This window comes from Varroa destructor, unplaced genomic scaffold, assembly GCF_002443255.2.
Source record: "Varroa destructor unplaced genomic scaffold, Vdes_3.0 BEIS01000001.1, whole genome shotgun sequence".
NCBI lineage: Eukaryota > Metazoa > Arthropoda > Arachnida > Mesostigmata > Varroidae > Varroa > Varroa destructor.
In genome coordinates, this window is record NW_019211454.1 from 635,973 (window position 1) to 658,398 (window position 22,426).

General features: G+C 38.1%; 2 protein-coding genes across 5 annotated transcripts in view; one reads left to right on the top strand and one right to left on the bottom strand.

The window, feature by feature from the left end:
- LOC111243097 (motile sperm domain-containing protein 2-like) overlaps positions 1-9,038 on the bottom strand; it is a 16,226-nt gene extending 7,188 nt beyond the window's left edge. For all 4 annotated transcript variants that reach the window (XM_022788178.2, XM_022788177.2, XM_022788175.2 and 1 more), the window contains exons 1-3: positions 8,697-9,038; positions 8,257-8,403; positions 6,086-6,172 (exon numbers count right to left, since the gene is read on the bottom strand). In XM_022788178.2, coding sequence (XP_022643913.1) covers positions 6,086-6,172; positions 8,257-8,403; positions 8,697-8,826 — 364 coding nt within the window. In that variant the 5' untranslated portion in view covers positions 8,827-9,038. The remainder of the gene's footprint in view (positions 1-6,085; positions 6,173-8,256; positions 8,404-8,696) is intronic.
- Positions 9,039-13,515: 4,477 nt separating this feature from the next.
- Positions 13,516-22,426, top strand: part of LOC111255523 (gastric triacylglycerol lipase-like) — a 35,213-nt gene continuing 26,302 nt past the window's right edge. The window contains exons 1-3 of the mRNA XM_022817570.2: positions 13,516-13,814; positions 14,541-14,636; positions 15,617-15,724. Coding sequence (XP_022673305.1) covers positions 13,809-13,814; positions 14,541-14,636; positions 15,617-15,724 — 210 coding nt within the window. The 5' untranslated portion in view covers positions 13,516-13,808. The remainder of the gene's footprint in view (positions 13,815-14,540; positions 14,637-15,616; positions 15,725-22,426) is intronic.

The window sequence follows — 22,426 nt, forward strand, 5'->3', positions numbered from 1 at the left end:
ATATATCACTTGTTAAAGCTATCTAGCAAATGTTTTCTACGAAAATCATGTATAACTATTTAAAGTATCGGTATATAAGGCCGTAAAAGAACTAAGCTTCGAAACGAGTCGCAACTCCGGGTAATCGTCAATATCATTCTTCAAGAAGTCTGCGTTCGGTAGTTATAATTTTATATGGTTTTCCGAAGAAGTGCAAGCTCTAGTGATATTCTAAGGATTTATCGCCGTCGTAGATCAAAATATTAAACGTCCGTCTAATGATGCTTTGTAAAATTATCATTTTAAAGGCAGAAGAACATCCCCTCACGACAATGCATATAGAAAGGCAAGGTACGCTATAGATAGCCTTCATTACTCTTGCTTCGAATCGAAATCAAATGAAAACGATGATGACCTTTAAAGTTCGCAAATCAGTGTGATGCATATGGAGCTATAGGGGCGGTGTAGCCCATTGTGTATGTTTGTAATGTTGAAATTGACGACTTACAGGTATACAGATAATAACCCTAAACATATTCATATAAGTATATATCAAAAATTCGGAGGACTAAGTCATCTTTTAATAACTTAATCTAAAGGTATGGGATGCGTATTAGAGCCCACAGTGCAGTGTGTTTCATATCGACAATACACATTCCAAGCGTGATTTTATACAGAAAAACCCATTTAATGAAAACTTGAGATAAGTTGAATTCATTGTTGGATTATTGTAGAATTTAGTCTAAGATCTCCATCTACCTGTGCGAGCCTTATTTTTTCATATATTTGAAATATAGAATTCGCTTAATTTTCGCAACCTGAATTCGCTGAAAAAATTCCACGGAAATTGCACCGAATAGTAATATAATAGGTGTCTTATTAATCGTCGCAGCCTCAACTTATCACTAATTACTAAGACACTTAAAAATGCCAATCCTAAACAATTAAGGCGAACTGCTAGAGATGAAGAAAAAAAGCTTTTTTTTTGGTAGTTTTAACTTAATTTTGGCGAATTGCGCGGGTAGTCAGTAGGTGCAGTGATGCCAAATAATACCATCTTCATGTCAGTTTTCAACATTGCACCATAATGTATGTTAAAGAATTGTGATCTTACAGAACAAATGTGACGTGTGATATTTCGGTTCGCAAGGTGAGATACATCCAACTATTTTTCCATGAGCAAGTGTCCTCTGTATATACATATAAATGAAGGCATTATAATGTTAATTTGTAGATTAACACACGTACGGGGCTATAGAGGACTAGAGCGAATGGATATGAAGCGCTCGTCCCTAACAGCTAAATAAAGGTATGCTAATCTGTCTCACTTTGGTGATGATGGTGTAGCCGCCTAACTGGTAAATATAGGAAAAGTTGTACGGACCTTTTTCCTGAACACCCCCGAGTTGCCAGAGGGATTTTGTTGCCGCTACAGGTCGCAACGAGTAATTCCTGTATGTGTTAAATAAGTACTGCTGAATAAGCGAAGCCTCGAGTACAGCATGTTTTTGGGTAACATTATAAAGACCCAAAAAATCGGATACTTTTCATTTGCAAATTTTTTTACAGCAACCAGGGTCGAATACTACTTCGAGGTAATTCGAATGGTCTGAGACCATACAGTGGAGAAACCGGACATGCGCTTTCGAAGGCGGTGCTTTCTCTGTTTCAAACTAGGGTATAAAACGTAACGCCCGCAAGAATTGTAGTTTTCAAAGCAAAAAAAAGACAGCGGCAAGTGCCAGTTGCTTTGGCACTGGAGAATATCAAAGTAGTGCGGACCCACTAACTCATATGTCCGCCATCGAAAATACCATATTTAGTGCATCGATCATGGTATCACTTAATGGGTCCTTTGTAAAAGTAGTGTGGAAAATGTCCACATGCCCATTTTCAACGAATACATTTTGAATCAGGTTTTTTCGATTGGATTCAGTCAAAGCCTGGGGGGGTTTCCAACCTGCTATATGGACCGCCCAGACGTTTAGAACTGTACGTCAGTCGCGTGCTATTTTTTGGACCAAGGAATACGGATTATAACATGTGAGCGCGTCCATCCCTGTTGACCAGGATCTGCGAATTCGCAGATAGAAATGACCCTACTAGACAGAGCGGATAGCAAGATGTGTGTGTGGCAAGATGGGGGCTTAGTAATGTGTGCCTATAGTAGTGTCACGGAGTCGTGTAAGATGCCTCCGATGGCAGCAGGCGCTGGAAGTTATGCGGCCCGTCGAAACAAGGAGATCCTATCCCACACACCTAGGAAAGGCTTGCGAATAGGTCTAAACGGTGAGATGTCATGAAGCACAACCGCTACAGATATCACTGTGATAGTCTAGTGGGTAACGTATTTACCTGCTAATCACGTTGTGGTCTAAGTTCGAGCCCAGGCTTGAACACACTTACTTTCGTAGTGGAGCGTCTAGCGGCGACATCGGACGTAAAACTCGACATATAAAAGTGGTAAAGGATACCGGCGACGAGATGAGTACCTTACCCAATAAGTGCGACAAAGTTATGCAAACATTATGATAACCTTTGAATATAAGATATTAATCTATGAATAAATCCTGCAGCTATACACGGGCAAGGTGACTGGTTGTCATCCACGGCAAAAACGAGCACAGTACTGTCGAATTAGAAATCTCTAATAAATCGCACAACCGAGTGAAAAGGGTCAATTCGCTATCTGCCTTTGTTATTCATGGATGCTATCATAGACTCTGCGGAAAATCAGGTTTCCGTAGGCCTAGCAATATATACATACACATATATAGGCTTTAAATCTTCTAGTTTGTTTAATTTAGCTTTAAGAGTACTGTAGATGTAATAACGTAGGTATGTAGGTGATAATAACCAGTAAATTCTTAAATAAAGATATAAATTCTTAAAATCTGAAATAAAGATATAACGCTAAGCGTCGAAACAGCTATACACTCTCTTTAATAATGACTACCAATGATTAAAAAACCAAAAATGATAAAATTATTTAAAAATGCCACATAACATATAAAAAAAAAACCTGTAAACAATGTTTGGAGCGTGATTAATGTGTTTAATAAAATGTGACGAAACACTTTTCGTTTCGATAAAAAATATTCAAACGTTTGCTATACAGCCGTTTTTCAACTTGCTTGTTGTTGTGACAATTTTTTGTCAAGGTACTTATTAACTGAGGTGCTGACCAAGCTCAGACACACAGCTTCTAAATATATATTATTGTAATATTATGTATGAAGTCTTTAAGAAACACTGTGCTTTTATATTATATAACAGATCTAAGGAATCGCTGAAAAATGAAAGTAGAAACTATTAAGGAAGACGTTGATACCCGCGCACAAACAGAGTTACAGAAATACATTTTAGCATACAGGAGTTTACTATAAATAAGCCTCTGCTATAAGAATGTGAAGAAAGAACGGAAGAAGTAATGTAGAAGCATTAAGCCGATTTCTATGAATGAACATAGAGGTGCATAGAAGTGTGCCATAGATAGACAGGCAGACATTTTTTTTAACAAAATACTACTAGAGAGCATCTGGGACAGCTGAAGAGATCTGGACGAGTGGATACGGGGCTAGATATACTATTTATTGCCCAATAATGATCCGAACAATGAAACGAATGATATGTATAAAAATATCTTTTCTTGCTCGTTTCTTTATATTGCTGATTATATGTCTCCTACCGTGAGGAGCTTCTGAAATGATGCTACGAAATAGTACTGAAGCTTATGTTTTAAAGGACAACCAGTGTTTTAAAAAGTTGTTTTTTGGTAAATGTATATTTTGTTTAGAAGTGTACATTTTTTAGGAAGCGTAATGTAGATTGCATGATTAGAGTTTTAGCGAAGTGATTTGGCTGCCAGAAGAAACAAAGACCTACGGATCTATTAAAATCGTTTTTTTTTTAAAGTATTGTTATTTCGCTTAGCTTCCGTATAGACTTTGTCTTTGACATTTTGCTATTTTCGAAAAAGAAACAGGTCTAAGATGCTAAAAAAGATTTCCAAAGAATTGCCGACGCAGCCATAGGCGGTACACGAACACGTTTGTTGTTTAATATCAGAGGAGCTAAGCCGGACTAAAATCGCTTGGAAGGCTTCATTAATATTCTTGTCTTTGCTCCAATTTTTTCGTATTATTCCTTATTCGAACAAGAACAAACAGTACATCCATTGAAACTTAAGGCTAAATAATAAAGTTTACAGTTAACATGTCCTGAAAACTACACAGGTAGTCAAGAGACGTTTGGAAAAACTATTCTTCCGCTGTGTTGAACTTATTTTTAAACAAGTCAAATTCCTCTTTTGCTGTTCATAAGGCGTGAACCAGCATACCATAATTGTTGTTTTATAAAATAAGGTGGCTTCCAAATTCATCCTGACTTGAGCTCAGACACTCCTCCTATGAAGAACTATGAAGATCAAAGTTAACTTAAATAAAAAAAGTTAAAAATCATGCCTTTAGATCGTGCTCTTTTCTCTATCCTGGACTTAATAACATTTGTTATTATCTACAGTAATTAAATCGGTTTTAAATTCGTATCCTTTAAATAAGAACGGCTAATTGAGTCAAAAATTAATTATCAGGTTAGGCCATAAGTACCGCCTAAATTCAGAACTCCAGAGGACATACGCACCTAACGAATTCTCCTGTGCAACTTCACACATCTTGTTTACATAAATCATTATACGAGACCTTATATCCACATACAGAATCAGATTTTCGTACTAAAGTAACGCTAGCTGTTGTTGAAGTGACTCGTTTATCGCACTAGTAATTACGCGTATGGAGACTATCAAGCAGTTTATTATTGTGTTACCTCCAACAGTCAGGCTACATAAGCTAGCTACATGCAGTACTTCCTCGTTAGGGATCTTTTGAATAAATAGACATACAAATAATATTTCGCGAGGCTGAAACTCTACCGACAAGCTAACGTTTTGTCTAATTAGATTGGCAACGCACGCTCCCAGAAACGCTCACTAGCCGCCCGAACGTTACACGTTCATATTGAGTTTTTACAGCAACGTTTTTTCTATATATTCATACATACATACAACAACCAACTGTAATGCATTCTCTGCGTAATAATTGCTCAGCTATGTTTCTCAGTACGCAGAAGCCGACTTGATTATGGACGAAAGTAGCATGCTGTTACAAAAAAAATACAGTTATACGTATATTGGTCTCGAATCCACTTTTCTGCATTTCTGTTCTGTGCCTAAGTTTTTTGTATTTTCTAAATCTCGGCCATATTTTTAAGCCTCCTCCGGTCGAAACAACACGAAGTGATGAAAAAATTTTTTTCTTGAGACCAGTATTGATTAAATGAAGGAACAATTTCAGATTATGTTTGTATGTGAAGAGATAAACGTACGTAATGTATAACACGTGGGTTGATTTTTGTGCTTACTATAAAAATCTGTAAACAAATTGTTTTCAGTTTCCCAAAAGAACCTTCATGCTTTGTAAGCATTCGAGGCACACTGACAGACTAAGACCACCAATGAAATGTTGCTTTTGACGTATTTATTATTTATTTTCTGCATTCATCAGTTTAATTCATCGCTTACGTCGGCTACTAACCGGCAATAAACTCCCTACCCGTGGCAGTCGTTATCGATGACCGATTCTACGAAACGTTTCATACTATTGCCTCATATTCAAACGTTGAGGTATACACGAAAAATAATACCAGTTAATAGAAATGGATAGACTATACTTTACCATTACATTGCAACAACTTTTTGAAATAATCCATGGCCGTTATCGGCGATACGTAGTATCCAGTACCATATTCGAGATAAGAATAAAGCAAAAAATTGGCGAGGATTCGTTATAACTTAACTTAAGAATCATCTCACCGACTGAACAGGTGAATACTCACTACGCTCCAAATATAAAAAGTCCCACTAACTAATCAAATGCTTCATCGACATTGGAACTAGAAAGGTTTAGTCAACATTTCAAAACAACTTGCAATCAGAAGCAAACGTTATAATTGAAATTAAGTTAAGTCCTTTTGTTTTGGTTTATATTTTCACGCATTTATCTACGTTCTAAAATTTTTTTTTAAGAAAATTGCATTTATACAGACTCACGAATAAAGGCATCACCGATGGAAAATCCGTGGAAGTACATTACGCCCGAATCCAACGCTAGTTGGCTTACACCACTGGCATCGATAGCTGCAAGACAAATCAATCTGTCAATTATGTGTTGAGGATAATACAGGCAATCGTGTTATTGCAAAGAAGGGAATTCAGGACTGGACGGATATTGCCTATTGAAAATTAGTTATATGTTATAGGTATATAATATATAACTAGTTTAATATATATACCTATAACGTATATATATATATATATACGTTATAGGTGTATATATATACGGTAACGTCACGGAACACTGGTTCAGTGAGTATTATTATCACCGAATAATATCGGTACAGGAATAATTGGAAATATTATCGGTCGTAATGGCGGAGGTATTGGCGTAGTTCGACACTGAGGTTAAAGAAAAGGCGTATTAAAGTATTCTCTATATTATAGTGTTTGATGATACATATTAGCTATATAACTGACATTCTATGTATGCCTAGGCCAAGAATATGGAAGAAGTGCATAGTTTCGCAGATTAACGACATACGTCGAATTAGTCCGGCTCTGAACTTCTGCGCATATTATTATGTTTGTATAGTCGCTTATTTATCTTGTGCAAGATCAGTACACGATCGCCTTCTGCTCAGCAAAGCGGTGCACGAAAAGTTCCTAGATTTAGAGAAAGGGCCTAAATCATCGATATTTTTGTATATCCAGCGACAAATAATATCATTTGCCACCATAAAGATATGATTGTGGATCGGAGGGACTGCTATTCTTTAACTGATGCCATGCCAGACTGAACCTCGTATTAAAATTACAAAGAAATGCGGCTCTAATACCACCAAGGACAAATTTTGAGACACTCTTAGATAACTCAATAGTGTCTTTTCATTGTTCTAAAAAACTAAGCCCCCATAGACATGCATAGCTTTTTTCCTGTAGCGTACCAGCACCGCAGTGAATGGAACTGATACCTGCCTGCTACAATTATATTAAGTCATAAACACAAATGAGATAAATTGCAGTAGTTGATAAGATATAACCATAAAAAAACCTTGGAACACCATCTTCGTATTTTGGTTATTATTACGAAGTATAATATGAAGACACAATATGACTCCTTCGAATTGTTGTTACTCGGGTCTGATCAACTTCAATGCAAGCATCGTGCGCGATTAAGAAGGCACAGCTAATCCACCACGTTTCATAGCTACATATTTTCATTTCAAATAGATGAGTTCATATTTAAAATGGCTGATTTCCTGTCTTGTGCACAGTGTCAATAAATAAAAACGAAGCCATATTGAAGTCTGAGACGTGTGCGAACTAAGAAAACTCCAATACTTATATAATTCGTCTGTTCTAGCAACGAATAATACTAAGAAATTAGTAGGCTTCTTCATACTAATTATTCTCGTAAAGCGGTGCCGTCTTTCGTACATAAAAACACAGCACGCACGTAACAACCGGGTCGTTTTGGTTCAGTGAAATAGATCAGACCAACTATCCGTAATATTACGTCCGTAATTTTCCTAGTATGTAGGCAAATTTCTTTCTCCACGCTGAATGTGCCACACATTACGATCCAATAAATTTGCATTGGTTGCCTCGTTCGAAGTGACGAAAGGTACGCATCAGTCTTAGCTAGCCATATATATCTTTACTAAAAGGAAGCGAAATCCAACAGATTTTGCCGATTTGCCGAGTCCACTTTTTACGGCTTTATTATTTGAGTGATAGTTTCAGGTACGAAAGTGGTGTTTACATCAGGGATACAAGTTTACAGTTTATAAAAGTAATTAGCCATATTAGTTCGTATGTGTCAACTTCCGTGTGTCTTGAATGCATCATTTAACCAGACTGGTTACCTCACTTCTTTAGCATGTCCAGCTATACGTTGCTCATCATATATTATAGAATGATAATAAAGCTAGAGACTGGCACAAACTATGCATTGAAAGCTACAAAAATACGTAAAAGTATAAAAATCTTCGTATCCAGCTAGATGTTTTGGGTGTTACGTTCGGCACTGCAGCTTCAGAGGGTTGGCTAACCTCCTATACATTTGTTTTGCTTCACTTTGGCATGAGAATGTTAGGCTGCATTATTTAGAGAGATTTCGGTCAGTAAAGAGTATAATAGGTGGGAGAGGCAAGTCGCGTACTTACCTGATACTCCAAAGGTTTTCCTCCAACGGAAACTTTGAATCGCGTAATCTAACGCATTCTCGACGCAAGCCTCACTGCGTCGTAAAAATTTCTCACATATTACCTCGTCCTCTACCAACACATCCACGTCCTTGGGATCATACAGCTCTACGAAAAAGATATACATTAATTCGCATTCCGGATGTTTCCAGCAGACGGAGTTATCACCTCTTAACTGAATGTTGACAGTTAGGTCATCAACACAAAATGTGCTTTTAATGAAATAGCTAGTGGGAGTAGTGGGAGCTAGCCCTCACTGAGGCAGTCGTCATAATATTATACATGTATTAGCAATATTTACAATGGTTTTTTAATCTATTCTGAATGTCTCCTACGTTTTTTTTACATATTGTATTAATAAGAATGCAAGGCTGATCAGTATCGCGTTGTTGATCTCTCACCTGATGAAGCGCTGATAGTGTTGCGAAGTAATTGCTGGAAGCGGCGAATGTCTTGCTTGTCTAGTGACGTTCTTAGTATTACCTTGCACTTTTTTTCCTTCGATTTCGTTTTCCCTATTTTTCCGGACATTGCAGATCACGTTATTCACTTGGTCACTTGTCGAATCGATCTGTGATAACACAATTCGACAGACGGCACTTTTATTTGAAAAGCTGCTTTTGAAGGCAGACTTCACTGTGCACCCGCGGCGAGAAGTGACATCCTCGCAGAAAAGCTAACTTTCGTCGGTTCAGTAAGACAAGCGGCCTTCATCGTGTAGCGGTGACACAAGCCGCAGCAAAGGAAAAAAAGCTAGCCGAGCGTTTAGGACCATCAATTTAAAAATGTCTCATAGTTGGCGACAGCGACCGAATGAGGCCGGGGAAAGAGTTGCTAAGTTCCAATGATTTTTACAGACGAACGACATCACGGTCCGTGCGTTTGAAGAATGGAATTGCATACACGCTACACAATATTTTCTAGTAGTATTTTTATTTAAGTAGTTTTGCATTACATTCTATGCAATGCACTAATACTGTAAACGTAACCCTAACATTTCCTTGGCTATGCGGTGATTTGAAATCGTGATAGTGATAAACGAACACGCACAGACATGTCCATTTCTTCTTGTATCTCTACGATCTGTTAATGTTCATTTCATCTAAATATTACTGAAACAATTTCATCGAAAATCCTTTCATAAGTCGTTGGATTGGGCCGATCATTGGGTGTGGTACTAAAATTCCATTCAAAGAAGAGCTGCCTCATAAGATAGGACCGACCGAGTAAGATATTTCCCTTATAGAGTAATGCCATAAAGCGTGATGTTCATTTGGCCAAACGTACAGTTTATGACAATTTGCTCGATAACCGTCGAAAGAATTTATGAAGAGTTTGGAAAAGTGGTGATTTTTATCATAATTGCTGACATATGGATAATCTCATTTCATTTTTTCTAAGTGCGTGAATATCTCTTCTTGGCAACAGTTTCTTTCTCCCATAAATATTTTTAATTTGGTTAATTTGTGAAATAGCTGGCGAAACCTGAACCATTTTAGCATATATGGTTCATATGACATACATAATCCATTTAGTAAATAATTCTTCCGGGCGGTAGCATGTATTAAAAAAAGACGAGATAGATACGACATGGTCTTGAGCTTATGTTAGGGATCAAATGGGAATACTAGATCACATTTACTGCAGGGTAACACTGACTCTGGGGAGAAGTGTTCGTTCTTTCACATTTATTTGATTAAGTCGCAACGTCAATTATAAACCTTTTCAGTGTGGGCATCCTTTTTTTTCGACGAGGCAAATTATTTTTTCTATGAGGGGATAGGCTTGATGTTAATTTAGCTAATCTGGTAAATGGTTGACAAAACCATCGCGGCAGACGACTTCTTCTTCTTTTTTTAATTAAATTAAATTCTTCGGTTAAGTGAAAATTTTTTCGAGGTAGTAAAATTAATTAAAATAAGTAAGAAAGTAGAACAAATGCAACAGATTGATATTATAACACTGTTCTACTAGAACGCAGGAATAGCTGTAGAAGGGTACGAAGTTTGAGCTCAGTATGTCTCAAGCTGGTGACGCTGGCTTGGAGTCAAATTTTACATATAAAAGTTGAGAGAAATGTGCGCAACTTTGTACTGGCAATTTTAAAACCAAATCCAGTTATTCCTTCAAGCAGCAGGACGCATTCAGTTCACTAGTAGGGCTTTCTAATAAGAAAGCTGAATTATTCTTATTTTTTACATTTATGAAATAAGGTGTACTGTCCCCAAGTAAGAAACTGACTAGATCAAAGAAATATTATCACTCTAACTGAAGAGTTGAAATGAGATAACAGAATTAACATAACGTGGTTTAGGGCGAACTTGAAGTGGGCATTTGTAAAAGTATAAATTTGGAATAGGGCCGCAGCTTATGTAAGAAGTTAGGCGCAACAACCAACAAAATATCAGAACAAGCTGATGAGATATTTGCAACGTGGCAGCAGGACTGTTTCAATATTCTAATGAGAGAACGGAATATATATATAAAGCAGGAAAACTGTAAAGGAATAAATACTAAGTTAAGAATAAGGACTAATCAAAGAAAAATCAAAATACCGTAACGGGACGACTGCAACGAGATAACAGAATTGGCGTTGCTAACGGAGTAACTGTAACAGAGTAAAGTTTGGAACCGAATTGTGTTTAGATAACTGTGGTGCGAATTAAATTGGTTGTTTATTGACTGTGTATGTCCAACTATGGGCGCATTTGTTAAATGGCTTTTTTCAATTTTCTAGTGTTTGTAACTTAATGTGTACATGTCGATGGAAAAATTCTAGGGGCTAATGCGAGCTACACTTTGGCGAGATTAAAGAAATTCTTATAACAAAATAGCAGTCACATATTTACATGGAGGTCTATGTAGAGGGTGTGTTTCTTGGCATCAATTAAAGGGTATCGTCGAAAGCTGAGTCAAAATGTTATACTCAAATCTCGGTCTTCATGTTGCAAATGCGTTTAAAGAGTAAAAACGTAGTGCTCTATGTAGAAGGTGATTTCTTGTTTTCAATCCACAGATCTCAACGACCCAAGTAAAAATGCAATACATGTCGTCATACATTAAATTAACAAAAAAATAAATTCACGGAAGTCCAAATATTCGTTTTTTATGTTGCAAATTTCGTTCAAGGGAATTTTCAGCAATTTTTTAAGTAAGTTTCTAACACAAGTCAATTAAAATACTTGACAGCAGTTTCGTTTTGGAAATTTTCTCTGAAAAAATTTTCGAGAGCAACATCATAGTATCGAAATTATTTTTTTTCTATATAGAACGTTACGCTTTTTGTTAATGCCAATTGATAAATGAAAATGCTTATAAGCCCGAAAACGCTAAAAATATGATTGGTTGTGTCGATTTGCTTGCTTACTAATGAAATGAAAAAGACAGAATACGATTCTGAGCGGCCCTTTGAGCGAATTTTCAATAAATATCCGTTAGAAAGTTATATTTGGTATAACGCAAACCGAATCTATTCATATTGAAATAGGCTAACGAAATAGCTGCCAAAAGTAGCGGGTTAAGTGATCAGGGTAATTGTTAGGGTAACAAATTAAATTAGTTAAATGAATCGACGCAAGATAGGGGCAGGGCAAATCCGTCTAGTATACTATTAAAAGTCTATGTCTGTTTCTTTGTTGGACTTAAATTGGTTGGTTTAATTGTCAAAAAATCAAATTAGTTAAACCAACGGCAAAATAAGGTCAAAGCTAAATCCATGGCTTCATCTAGTTTACTCACCTATGCTAATAAAAATTTCAAGTAGCTCATTTGTCGTACTCAACACGACCCCGCTTCGTGGTGGTAGTATTTTCATTGTAAAATGGTGTAAGCAAAAGATGGGGACGACTCGCAAAATATTTGTCTTGCTAAGGGGAAGAGTCTACTTTTTCCTATAAATCGCAACGTCAGTTGGGTTGGCCGTAAATCGGCAACAACTTCAGTCTTGCTTTTGAAGTTCGAGAACAAGGCGGCGATTATGTTTATGAGCACTGAAGTAACCACCAGCATCGTTTGTGTTAATATATGATGAGACGCGGTGTTGTAGGTTCAAATTCGGGCGTAGTCGCACTTCATTTCAAGACTGAGCCTCCTAACATACCTAACAGCGTAACTACCGGATATAAAACACGAAAAATATTCGGGTAGAGCAGATATTACTAGCCTTTTATTCCTACAGAGGTAAAATAAAATGTGGTTTGTAAAAAAAACAGGTGCGGGACAAAGTCCTCGAATGGCGCTTATTTATTATTTAGACTATTATTTAGACGTCGTTCTGCTTGAATGAGAATCTTACCGAAATAGTTATAAGACATGCTTTGATTCGTTAAATAGGTTTCCAGAAACTATAGGATGCTGCCACTGAATTGTTGCAGCAATTTATTATGGTAAGTCAATCTCTAAACAAAATAGAAGGGCTCGTTGCACAAGCATCACTATTTTTTTTAAGTGAGATTTTACTTTCTATTCGATTTTATTATAATTTTTATATATCTATTATAATAGAAAGTCTTATTATGACTATACGGGCCATACGTTTGACAGCGCTTTATCTGTAATAGTTCCAACTGGTCATTCGAATACTGAAGAATGATATGCTGCGGGCTGTTTTAGGTTTGTGAGCCCAAATTGAGATAAGAGATCTGATTTAAATACTCGCGCGTTTTCTGCTTTGTTATTGTTGAAAGAACGTTTGGATGATTCACGCGTTTTATGCTATCTAAGTAAAATATTGTTTCAAGTCACGAGGCAATATTAATTATATTAATGTTTATTGACTTAAATGGTAATCTATGTGATCAGCGATTTGTGTTTGCAATATACGCTTTGGTTCCAAGTATTTAATAAAATTCACTAATTTATCACAGATAGATACCTTGAATAAATAAAAAAGAGTTTGTGTTAGAGCTCTGATGGAAATCACAGTGAACAATTCTTATAAATAATAATAAAAATATACATATTTTGCTCAATATGCCTACATGTGTATATATATATAGGCTCACTCAGTTTTGCTCTCTCACTTCTTTGTTTAAGGTCTTCTGCTTTCGTGTTACTTATTAATAATGTAATAACCAGAAGGTCCCGTCGGTTTTATTTAAAACCAATGCAAGATTTTGTTAAAGCTGCCAACTTGATTTGCCAGTAAAAATTAGAAATGCACATTTCTAGAACGAAAGCCCTCCGGCTATGTAACGCGCGCAAATTTGTATTTCGTTTTTTTCTTAGGCTTGTCAACCGTTTCCATTCTGACCTATAATGGTGCTCTTTGTTACAGCTTTATCGCCACTAAATAATCAATGAAAGGCAGATTGGTTTAAAATTTGTTTGGCCGCTGTGTTCGGAACACACAGCGGCGAAAAATAAATCGAATTCTAATTTCGACAGTCTGTATTAGTCACATCAACAAGAAGATTTGAAATCCTCTGTTGTGCTGCCCAATTCAACTTTTGTCACTTCTAACACAGCCGACTGTTTTCAGCTTGTCACTTGGCTTTCTGCTATACCACCCTGTCATGCCGGTGAGTATACGAACGTTTTGGGTTCTCGGGTTACAGATAGTAATATTTCATTATTACTTTTCGGATGCAGTACGCCTCCATCCGGAAAAAATGAAAGTGTCGTATGCGTTCATTTCCTTGATGACAACTTTAAATAAACATATATCTATTGTACAGTAGAACCGGCTTATTCCTGGATAGACCTATTAATATGAAAAACCGTGGCTGGAGATGAATCCTTGGCTTTAAGCCTCACGCCGGAAAGTAATACCTTTCGGTTTGATAGCAATTTAAGTAAGGCTGCCGTGTAGCATTATGACTTCTCGTTGGTTGCTAGTCGTTGCGGAACTGGCACATTTTTTGTAGTGCGTCCAAATCTCAGCGGCTGAAATTGCTTACTGGCGTTGCTTTAAGTGCTGGACATATTGATATTAAGTGTGTACGATAAAAACCTAATAGTTCGTTTTCCAATTAGTTGGCAAGGATAAGCCCCTAATAAGAAGTTCGTCGCAGGCAACTTACACTAACTGTGTCAAATTTGGCTTTTACTCATCGTACCGCAGGTGTTGTGAAAACATTTGTAATATTCCTATGTGTATTATTGATTAGAGTAAAGCAAAAATAACTAGGATCACCAACTATACTTGCAAATATGTACCAGTGAACTTGAGGTAAAGAGTTTCGCTTTTACGCACTGAAGTAACAAGTGAAAGGAAATATCGGCCTCAAATGTTTTGTGGTTTTTAGGTGTTTAAATCGACTTCGCCATTAGGGACAAGAAAAGCCCAATTGTCGCTTAGGTTTTTTGTGAATTCAGGTCTCTTGCCTGTTCTTCTGATTCAGGTAAGCCTAAATTATATACGGGTTATATATAATCATTTACAGAAATCAGATGTCTAATGTTACTTCAAGGTTCGTTGACGATTCTTCCTTGATGCTTCTGTATCGAACACGTTTCCCTTAGATGCCTTCTTATAACCTATACAAATGCATAAAAGCGAGGTGCAAGACTTTGTCGGCTGCAGAGTTCACTCTGAATATAATTGAAATTATAACACCAATTTTTTTTTAGTTCTATCCAGGACGGTTAATACCAGAGAAATCGAGTTGCAGCAAAAGCCAGCTGTCGTTCTTTTGGAGATATAGGTTTTTGAACCACAAACCCGGACATACATAGACGTCGTTTCAGGTTGGGAGCCAGCCGTATGATGGAAGGCCTAATAATGACACCGGACGTAGAACTCGAAGCATAGAGAACTTTTACCAGGCGTAATTACGCATTTTTTTTTAAACTTGTTGGAACTTTCTACAACCATCTGAGAACACATGGCTTAAAAATTCATGATATTAGCTGAGACAATTTCGTTTACTTTTTTGTATTTCTGGTGTTTCTGAAGGCTCTTCTCAGCAGTCAGAAAACCCATTATACACCTCTAAAGGTGTACTTTACTTATGTGATGGTCGCTCGCTTTGCACATTTAGTACGATTCGTCCGCATGTCTGTTTTCAAATAGAAATTTAAAGCAAACTTTCTGTTCCATAACTTTTATGCTTATCACATTTTCTTCAAGTTTAAAATAGAGCGAAAGCGTGGATTAATTGAATTATAATCGAACTTGTGACCAGCTTCAGATATTTATTGCCTATGATTACAGAAATCAATGAACTTTTCCTCATTGTTGGTGACAAACATAAGCTTAGTACTGCTCATTTTTAAATTATTACTACTATTGATTAAGTTGTTATTTAAATTATTATTATTATTAGTTTAACACACAAAATTGCTATTTAAAGCACTCACAAAGATTGTATTTTTTTTACAGATTGGATTGTTGGCACGTGAAGGCGACAATCAACAATTTACTACCCTGTTGGACGCATTTGTGTTCGACGCGGCAACTAAAGATGATCCTGATTCTGGCAAATCTATGGTAAGCTTTATTCAACCGGTCTAGAAAGTATACAACAATTTCTTACAGCTATCTTCTAACTATAGCTGACCATACTAGGGTAAATATTATGATAAAACTGAAAAAACAGCCAACTGAAGAGAGAGGTCTCATAGGAACTGGTTTTTAACATCATAGTATAGGCTCGCCTGTCGCCTAAACGTACATGTGGCTCCTATAACAATTAGTTAATTGTTCATTACTGAACATTACAGAACATAGGCCGCAGTAAAGATGCATGGGCATAGATAATCATACTTAAAAAAAAGTGGTGCGGCAAAATTATTAGGAAGAACAGATCTTTCTTGTGAAAATTAAGTGTGGTATACAAAATATAACGTCATTTTTATTTTTGGGATAAATAAAGCTTTTCTGTTCATATAAAGCAGGAATCTGCGAAATACTTCTAAATCTGTAGGTAATGAATCAAACAAACAACTTATATTATCATTTGTAACCATCGACGAAAACAGGCTATTGTATTTTTACAGGATATTGCTTTTTAGGTAATAAATAAAAGCATGGATCAAAAGACAAAGCTCAATTGGGAGCCTGGCTATCCGTTCAAACAAATGACATGTATCATATTGAAACAAATTAATGTGTCGTTGTGATAGCCTAGTGGGTAAAGTATTTGCGTGCTAATATTAGAAACACGTGGTGGTCTGAGTCAGAACATTGATATAATTCGTTCTACTCTGAAATCCAACGTCCTATTGGTGATGTCGGACGTATAGGAGTATCAATAAATTATTGTAGAAGTATATATTGTAAATTATTAATATAGTAATTAGACACTACTCCTTGATTAAGTGAGTTTGATCTGCCGTACTGATATTTATCAAGCATAGTTTTTGTTTACAAAAAGGGAATATGAAATTGTCGCTGAAATCATTACTGACCGTGAAATAGCTCACTTAATTCGACTTCCTAAATAGCCTTACTTAAAGTACAATTTTTTTGTGTACCCAAAAGAAAATGCAGTTTTATTATCTATAAATAAACCAGATAGTTATTTAAAAAATAAAATATCACAGGCCAACTAGGAGTCAATACACTGCGGAGTTAGCGAACCCTTCAACTTTAAAGTTTTAAGTTTATATGTTGGCTCCAGCGAGGCTGACTGCTAGGTTTACTTTTATCGACGGCAAAATGTGCACACCTAAATTATTACACCACCACATGTGTTGCTTAATCTTGGCGGCAATTGATCGGATTTCGGGGTAGTTTTATCGCAAAGCTGTGCTTGCTCTAAAATCACATAAACATGAAAGTAGGATGCTACGAAAAATGCTAAGAAGAACGATATTGACAACTGGTTGTACCTCTGATATTCCTTTCGTTTCTCGTACAATTATTTTCGCTTGCCGGTTCTGACGCTAATTGCACAGCATTAGAAATTATTTTATTATAAAGAAAAATAGTCAGACTTATAGTTTGAGGGCATCGAAGTCAAATTGGCCTCCTGAGTTTTTTTCAAATTTCATGTTCCAAATAATGCTTGTGCTCCGTTAGCTATTTGTAGGCGATCATGTTCTAATTAGCTGTATGAAAAGTGTGTCTGGTATATCACCAATCATCAGAATTCCGTTCGTAAATAATCTTACGAGTGTTGCACAGTATACGAGTATTTATAGGCTGCCGCAAGGCAACCCAACAGTTCTTAACATACGATGAATAAAGCCTTCCCATACCTACAGAACGACGAATTAGATATTCAAAACGTATCATCAGCGGTTCTAAAACAACTGCTTGTAAATCTACCACTAGATTATATTAAACGTTACTTCATGTAGAATCAACGACGCCTGACCTTACATATGCAAAAATCCCATTTAAGAAACGTTCTGGACATTGGAAAGTGGACCCGAATCAATATCGTGCGAAGCTCAAAACGCGATTTTGAACATTATTAGCTAATTACACCTTCTCTAATCTCTAATTGTGTCGCATACTAAGTTACCGATATAATCAAGCAGATTAAAGCGTTATGTGATGTTTGTTTAAAACGAGCTAGTTTTTATTCAAAAAGGCAACGTCTGTTGTTTCTATCGTTGGCAGTGTTTGCTATGGGAGCCTAATTGGTTAATGAGACATTTCAAGGATGTTGCATCAGTCCAGTACGCAAGGGATTGCAGTCGCCTACTGCAATACCTTGCGTAACTATAAAGTCGATGATGCACCGTCACAACTTACATTAATGTAAAATTGATCTGCATTCGAAAAAATCAAAGAAAAATGCGTTCTACAAGAACAAAGCATTTGGTATGGTATTAGAAAAGTTACTCAACACATCCTTGCAAGACGAATTTGAAAAATGATGGCAAATGCAGAGCAGAAACATTCTCTTGTTCATTTTCACTTTTAATAGCTTTATTGTAGCTCTTTTTGTACCAAGTACCCATATCTATGTACATGACGCGCATTTCTGTGGCGTACCGTTTAGTTCCTTTAATGGAAACAACTACAAACACTACGGTGACGATTCGTATCTAAGGGTAGTAAAATATCCTAAGCCATGAAGGTGTTGCAAAAACTGAGAAGTTGAAAATATTTTCAATAGGCTCACCAGGTAAGCAGTGAGCTATTTAAAAACGTAACTAAAATAATTTTATGTATAATGAATTAATAGCGCATACTTTAAATTTGTATATTAGATGAAAAAATGTTTGCATTTGCCGACATGGCACGCTACGGTAAGGTTATGTATGTAAACCTTAAATTAAGGGCTTTTTCTCAATGCATGTGGAGTGCTGATCCTAAGAATGACAGTTGCATTTTTCGATGACTTGCACTTTTGATACCTCACGCTTTACGAGCATCAGAAATTAATTTGCCAAAACGATTACCATCCTTTTGTAATTATTGTTACTTTTGTAATTACTGTTATTGCTAATGTTTTTTTTTTACTTATTCTATTTGTGGCATAGTTTTGAACATTTCAAGTCAAAGTTGAATTGCTGTTTACAGCAGGTAGGACAGATACGGATAATTCATTTTCGCTTGCTCAGTGGCTTAAAATTAGCTTCCTAATGGGGCCTGTGGAGAGATCGCAAAGATGTCTTTTAACTAGATTTTGTACATGAAGTACGGATTGGATTGCAGCGCGGGCTTTCACTAAAATAAGGGCAACCAGGTCTTACTCAAAGTTCTCGAAGTAATGTAGAATCATGTGTTAAGGACACATGCTGTGTTCATGCGTGCATTTTTGTATTTGAAGCAACGACTACCTAGAGTCAGCGTTTAGCTTCTCTTGATTGGCTGAATCACCGCAACGCGTTATACACGATACGTAAATGTATCGTTTATAGTGTGCCGCTTTTATATGTAGATACATATATACCGAAATAAACTCAAAAATATATATTGTCGTAATGAATGTATTTCCACCCGTCGGTGATAATCGCTACTGGCCAACAATCAGACCTCATTATTGCTGCAAATTTGGTGGCAGGAGTGGGATGCGGAAGACGAAAGAATGGACGATCTGGCTTGCCGAGACTTTAGCTGGTTGGAGTGGCAAGAGATTTCGACTGATGCTAACTCACTGATTAACCGGCTAGAGGGAACTGCGCGTTTAGTGAGGAACCACCACTGGTTTCAGGGCCAAGAAGTCAGACGTCGCCCCACTCTTCATTTTGGTATTACCTGGATCATGTCCTAGGTGGACAACTAGCAGTTTAACAAAACTGAATGAATGCATCCTCCCTGGGCAGATTGGCTTTGAGATCGAAAGAGTCTTTCGGACGATGTCATCAAAATCAAATTGGATGCGATTGGAGCTCGAATACAACCACGCTGTTTAACGTCAAGAAAACGGCAAAGTCTTTTTTACCTTCGTGAATTTCGTCGGAACAGCGAATCGTACCGTGTACGCCATCTTGATCCAGACAGTTGGACACTATGTGCTATTAGACAACAAAAGGAATCAGTCTTCAGCGGACGGCCTTAAATGTGTGGAACAGGCACCGCCTTTAGACATTCCATTAGAAGGTTAGCTCCGTTTAGGTTCGGATATGGTCTAGACCGCTCCCTGTATCAAAGATGGGCCTGGTGGCACCGTTCCTGCAATCCGACGAACCAGCATGATGTGGTATCCCTGCACGTAATGCGAGCACTTACAAATTAACTGTTCTTACAGGTACGTTTTTCAGTTTTTGAGCTAGACATGAATTGAAAAGTGTAAGATTAGTGCGTACCATGCGGCACTTCCGTACCTCTGGCGCCAGGAAAGTATCGTGGCCTTTATGTTTTGGAGCACACCGGCATGTGGTCTTGGGTATGGGTCGCTGCTGTCGAGGCTGTCGAGGTCGCAGATACCCGGCAGCAATCTCTCGTCTATAAAGGCAACTCAAGTTAAATTGAGGTATACCAGACGGAACTTCTTGTTATAGCTAACAATGTGGCGCACGATGTTCTAGGAGGTCTTCCGTGTGTGATCATTTTGATTAGAAGTGCTTGTCGGATGTCTCGTACGTGTTAGCTTATTTCGTACGTTCGTGACATGTACGTGGTTCTTGCTTTCTACCTAAAAGTAAGTAAGGAGAGTCAAATAGGAGCTTCGTACGTACGTGGGTCTCGTGGGTTCGTGAGCTACGTGGACATTCAGTATGTCTTAATTAATTAAATGAGGGTGCGTGGCCCCTTGGCTATCTTCCTTGAGAATAAGAATCGCTCGATTCACCTTCTACTATCGGAGACTGACTGCGGTGAGGAGTAGGGAAGGGTTCTCCTGCCCTGAATCCTCTCGTAGCATTAGACAAGCCTGAATATTTTGGACTTGGTATATTAGACCTCTGTTTCGAGTTTCACGTCCGGTACCGCCGTTTGGCATTCTATCTGATGGCCGGGTCCCAGCACAAAGCTAAGTGTGCCTATGCCCGGATTTGAACCTAGATCGCATCGTGTTACCAGGATTAGCAGACTATATAGGATATATTAGACCTGGCGAGGGATTACGTCTCCTTCGATGGCACCCAAAGAGCTATATCGATTCAAGCGGACCCCCTTTGGATCGCCTCAATAACATTTTAGCAATAAACAAATCGACTTATCGGATAGTCGCGATAGCGGATGACTTAGTTCATGTTAACAATATAGTCCAGAATAGTTTGTTTATTTAGATACTATTATCTAGGGCTTGAGGAACAGCTGTATCATTTGCTGTTGGTGCTTTCTGTTCTCAGCACTGCTGTCTCTATACCACAGGGAGTCAACATGCTTATTCGTTATGCAAGGAATTGTCAAAATGTCTCCGAGCAGAGCACCTTACCCAAACCAGAAGATGCAGACGCTGTAGGTGTCCTGGAACACCTGCGACCGTCCGCAAACCGCTTCCTGAAAATAGTGTGGCCATCGACTTTTGCGGGGCTTCACCGAGCTCGTAAAGCCGCTATACAATTTATTAAACTTAGACCGCCACATAAAAGTTTGTTTCTGGCTCTGAAAAAAGGCCCAGTTAGGTGATTCAGTTCCTTAGCACTTTCAGAAAGAGTGCACACCAACGCAAGCAGTCACGGATTGGGTCATCGTTTAGTACAGGAGGAATGAAGAGCGCATGGTAAAGTACGGTGGTAAAGGGTCCCGAGCCAAAAGGCTAAGTAGCATTCGTCAGAGATCGAATATTTGCTGCTGTTTATGCGGTAAAGAAATCCCATTTGTACCTGTAGGAGCGCCGCTTTACGGTGGCTATCGACAGTAGTGCTCCGAAGCACCTGCAAAGTAAAATAGATTTTTATTTAAAATCGGCCCCATGGGTTGTAAAATTGCGCTGAGCTTTGGTGATAGCTACGTTCTGGTGAGGCGACGGGCTTTTCCTACCACCCAAAGACGGAAAGACGGCGGAATTGCTTTCCGGTTTTACCATTCCGGGCTGCGAATTCTCTGATTTCCACGATCGTCCGGATCAGAAGTGTTTTTTTTAAACGAAGGTAACTGGGATTAAGGAAGACCGTCTACCGATTCGTCTCCCGTTACTTCTCGGAGCGCGGAGCATGGGCGAGAATTCGCAGCTGTGAAGTCTGCCAATGATCACAACCGAATTATGAACATCGGCTGCCCTATACGTCGAGCAGTAGTCAGCGCGCTTCAACACGTCACGCGAGGATCACCATAGCCTGTCAGAAAGCAAACGGGTTAATGGAGTAAACAGTCCGCACACTCTTGAGGTGGCTGTCTACGCGGTTGCTGGAGGCGCGCAGTTTCTCTGTTCCCTCAATGTTTCCATTACTCGACTTCACGGTGCACGTTATAGTGAGCGGCGTCCTAGGCGCAACTTCCTGAAAATGGCCAAAGCCATATTACCCGATGAATTTCCAGAATTGCTGTCCGGTCTCTCCGTGTACAAGCTTTAAAAGGCGACCCACATTCACTTTCCCAGGCGAAGGCGAGCCTTTAAAACGACACCCCTCTCGTTCCTGACATTTTGGCTTAAGGACCTCGCCCTCCTACGTCGTTCTCACCAGCAATCCTGAAACTGCTGTCTATGTGCAAGCCTAGACGGAGCGTCGAGAAGCGAATCTCGCGATACACCTGTCGATTACGCAGCCCATGGCGGAGGCGTGTCACCACCAAGCTAAGAGGTATCCAGAAGGATTGGGCTCGAGATGAAAACTCCTGCCGGGTAGCATGATTGAGTGAAACTGATATTGTTATAATGAATGTATTTTTGGTGTATAATACCCT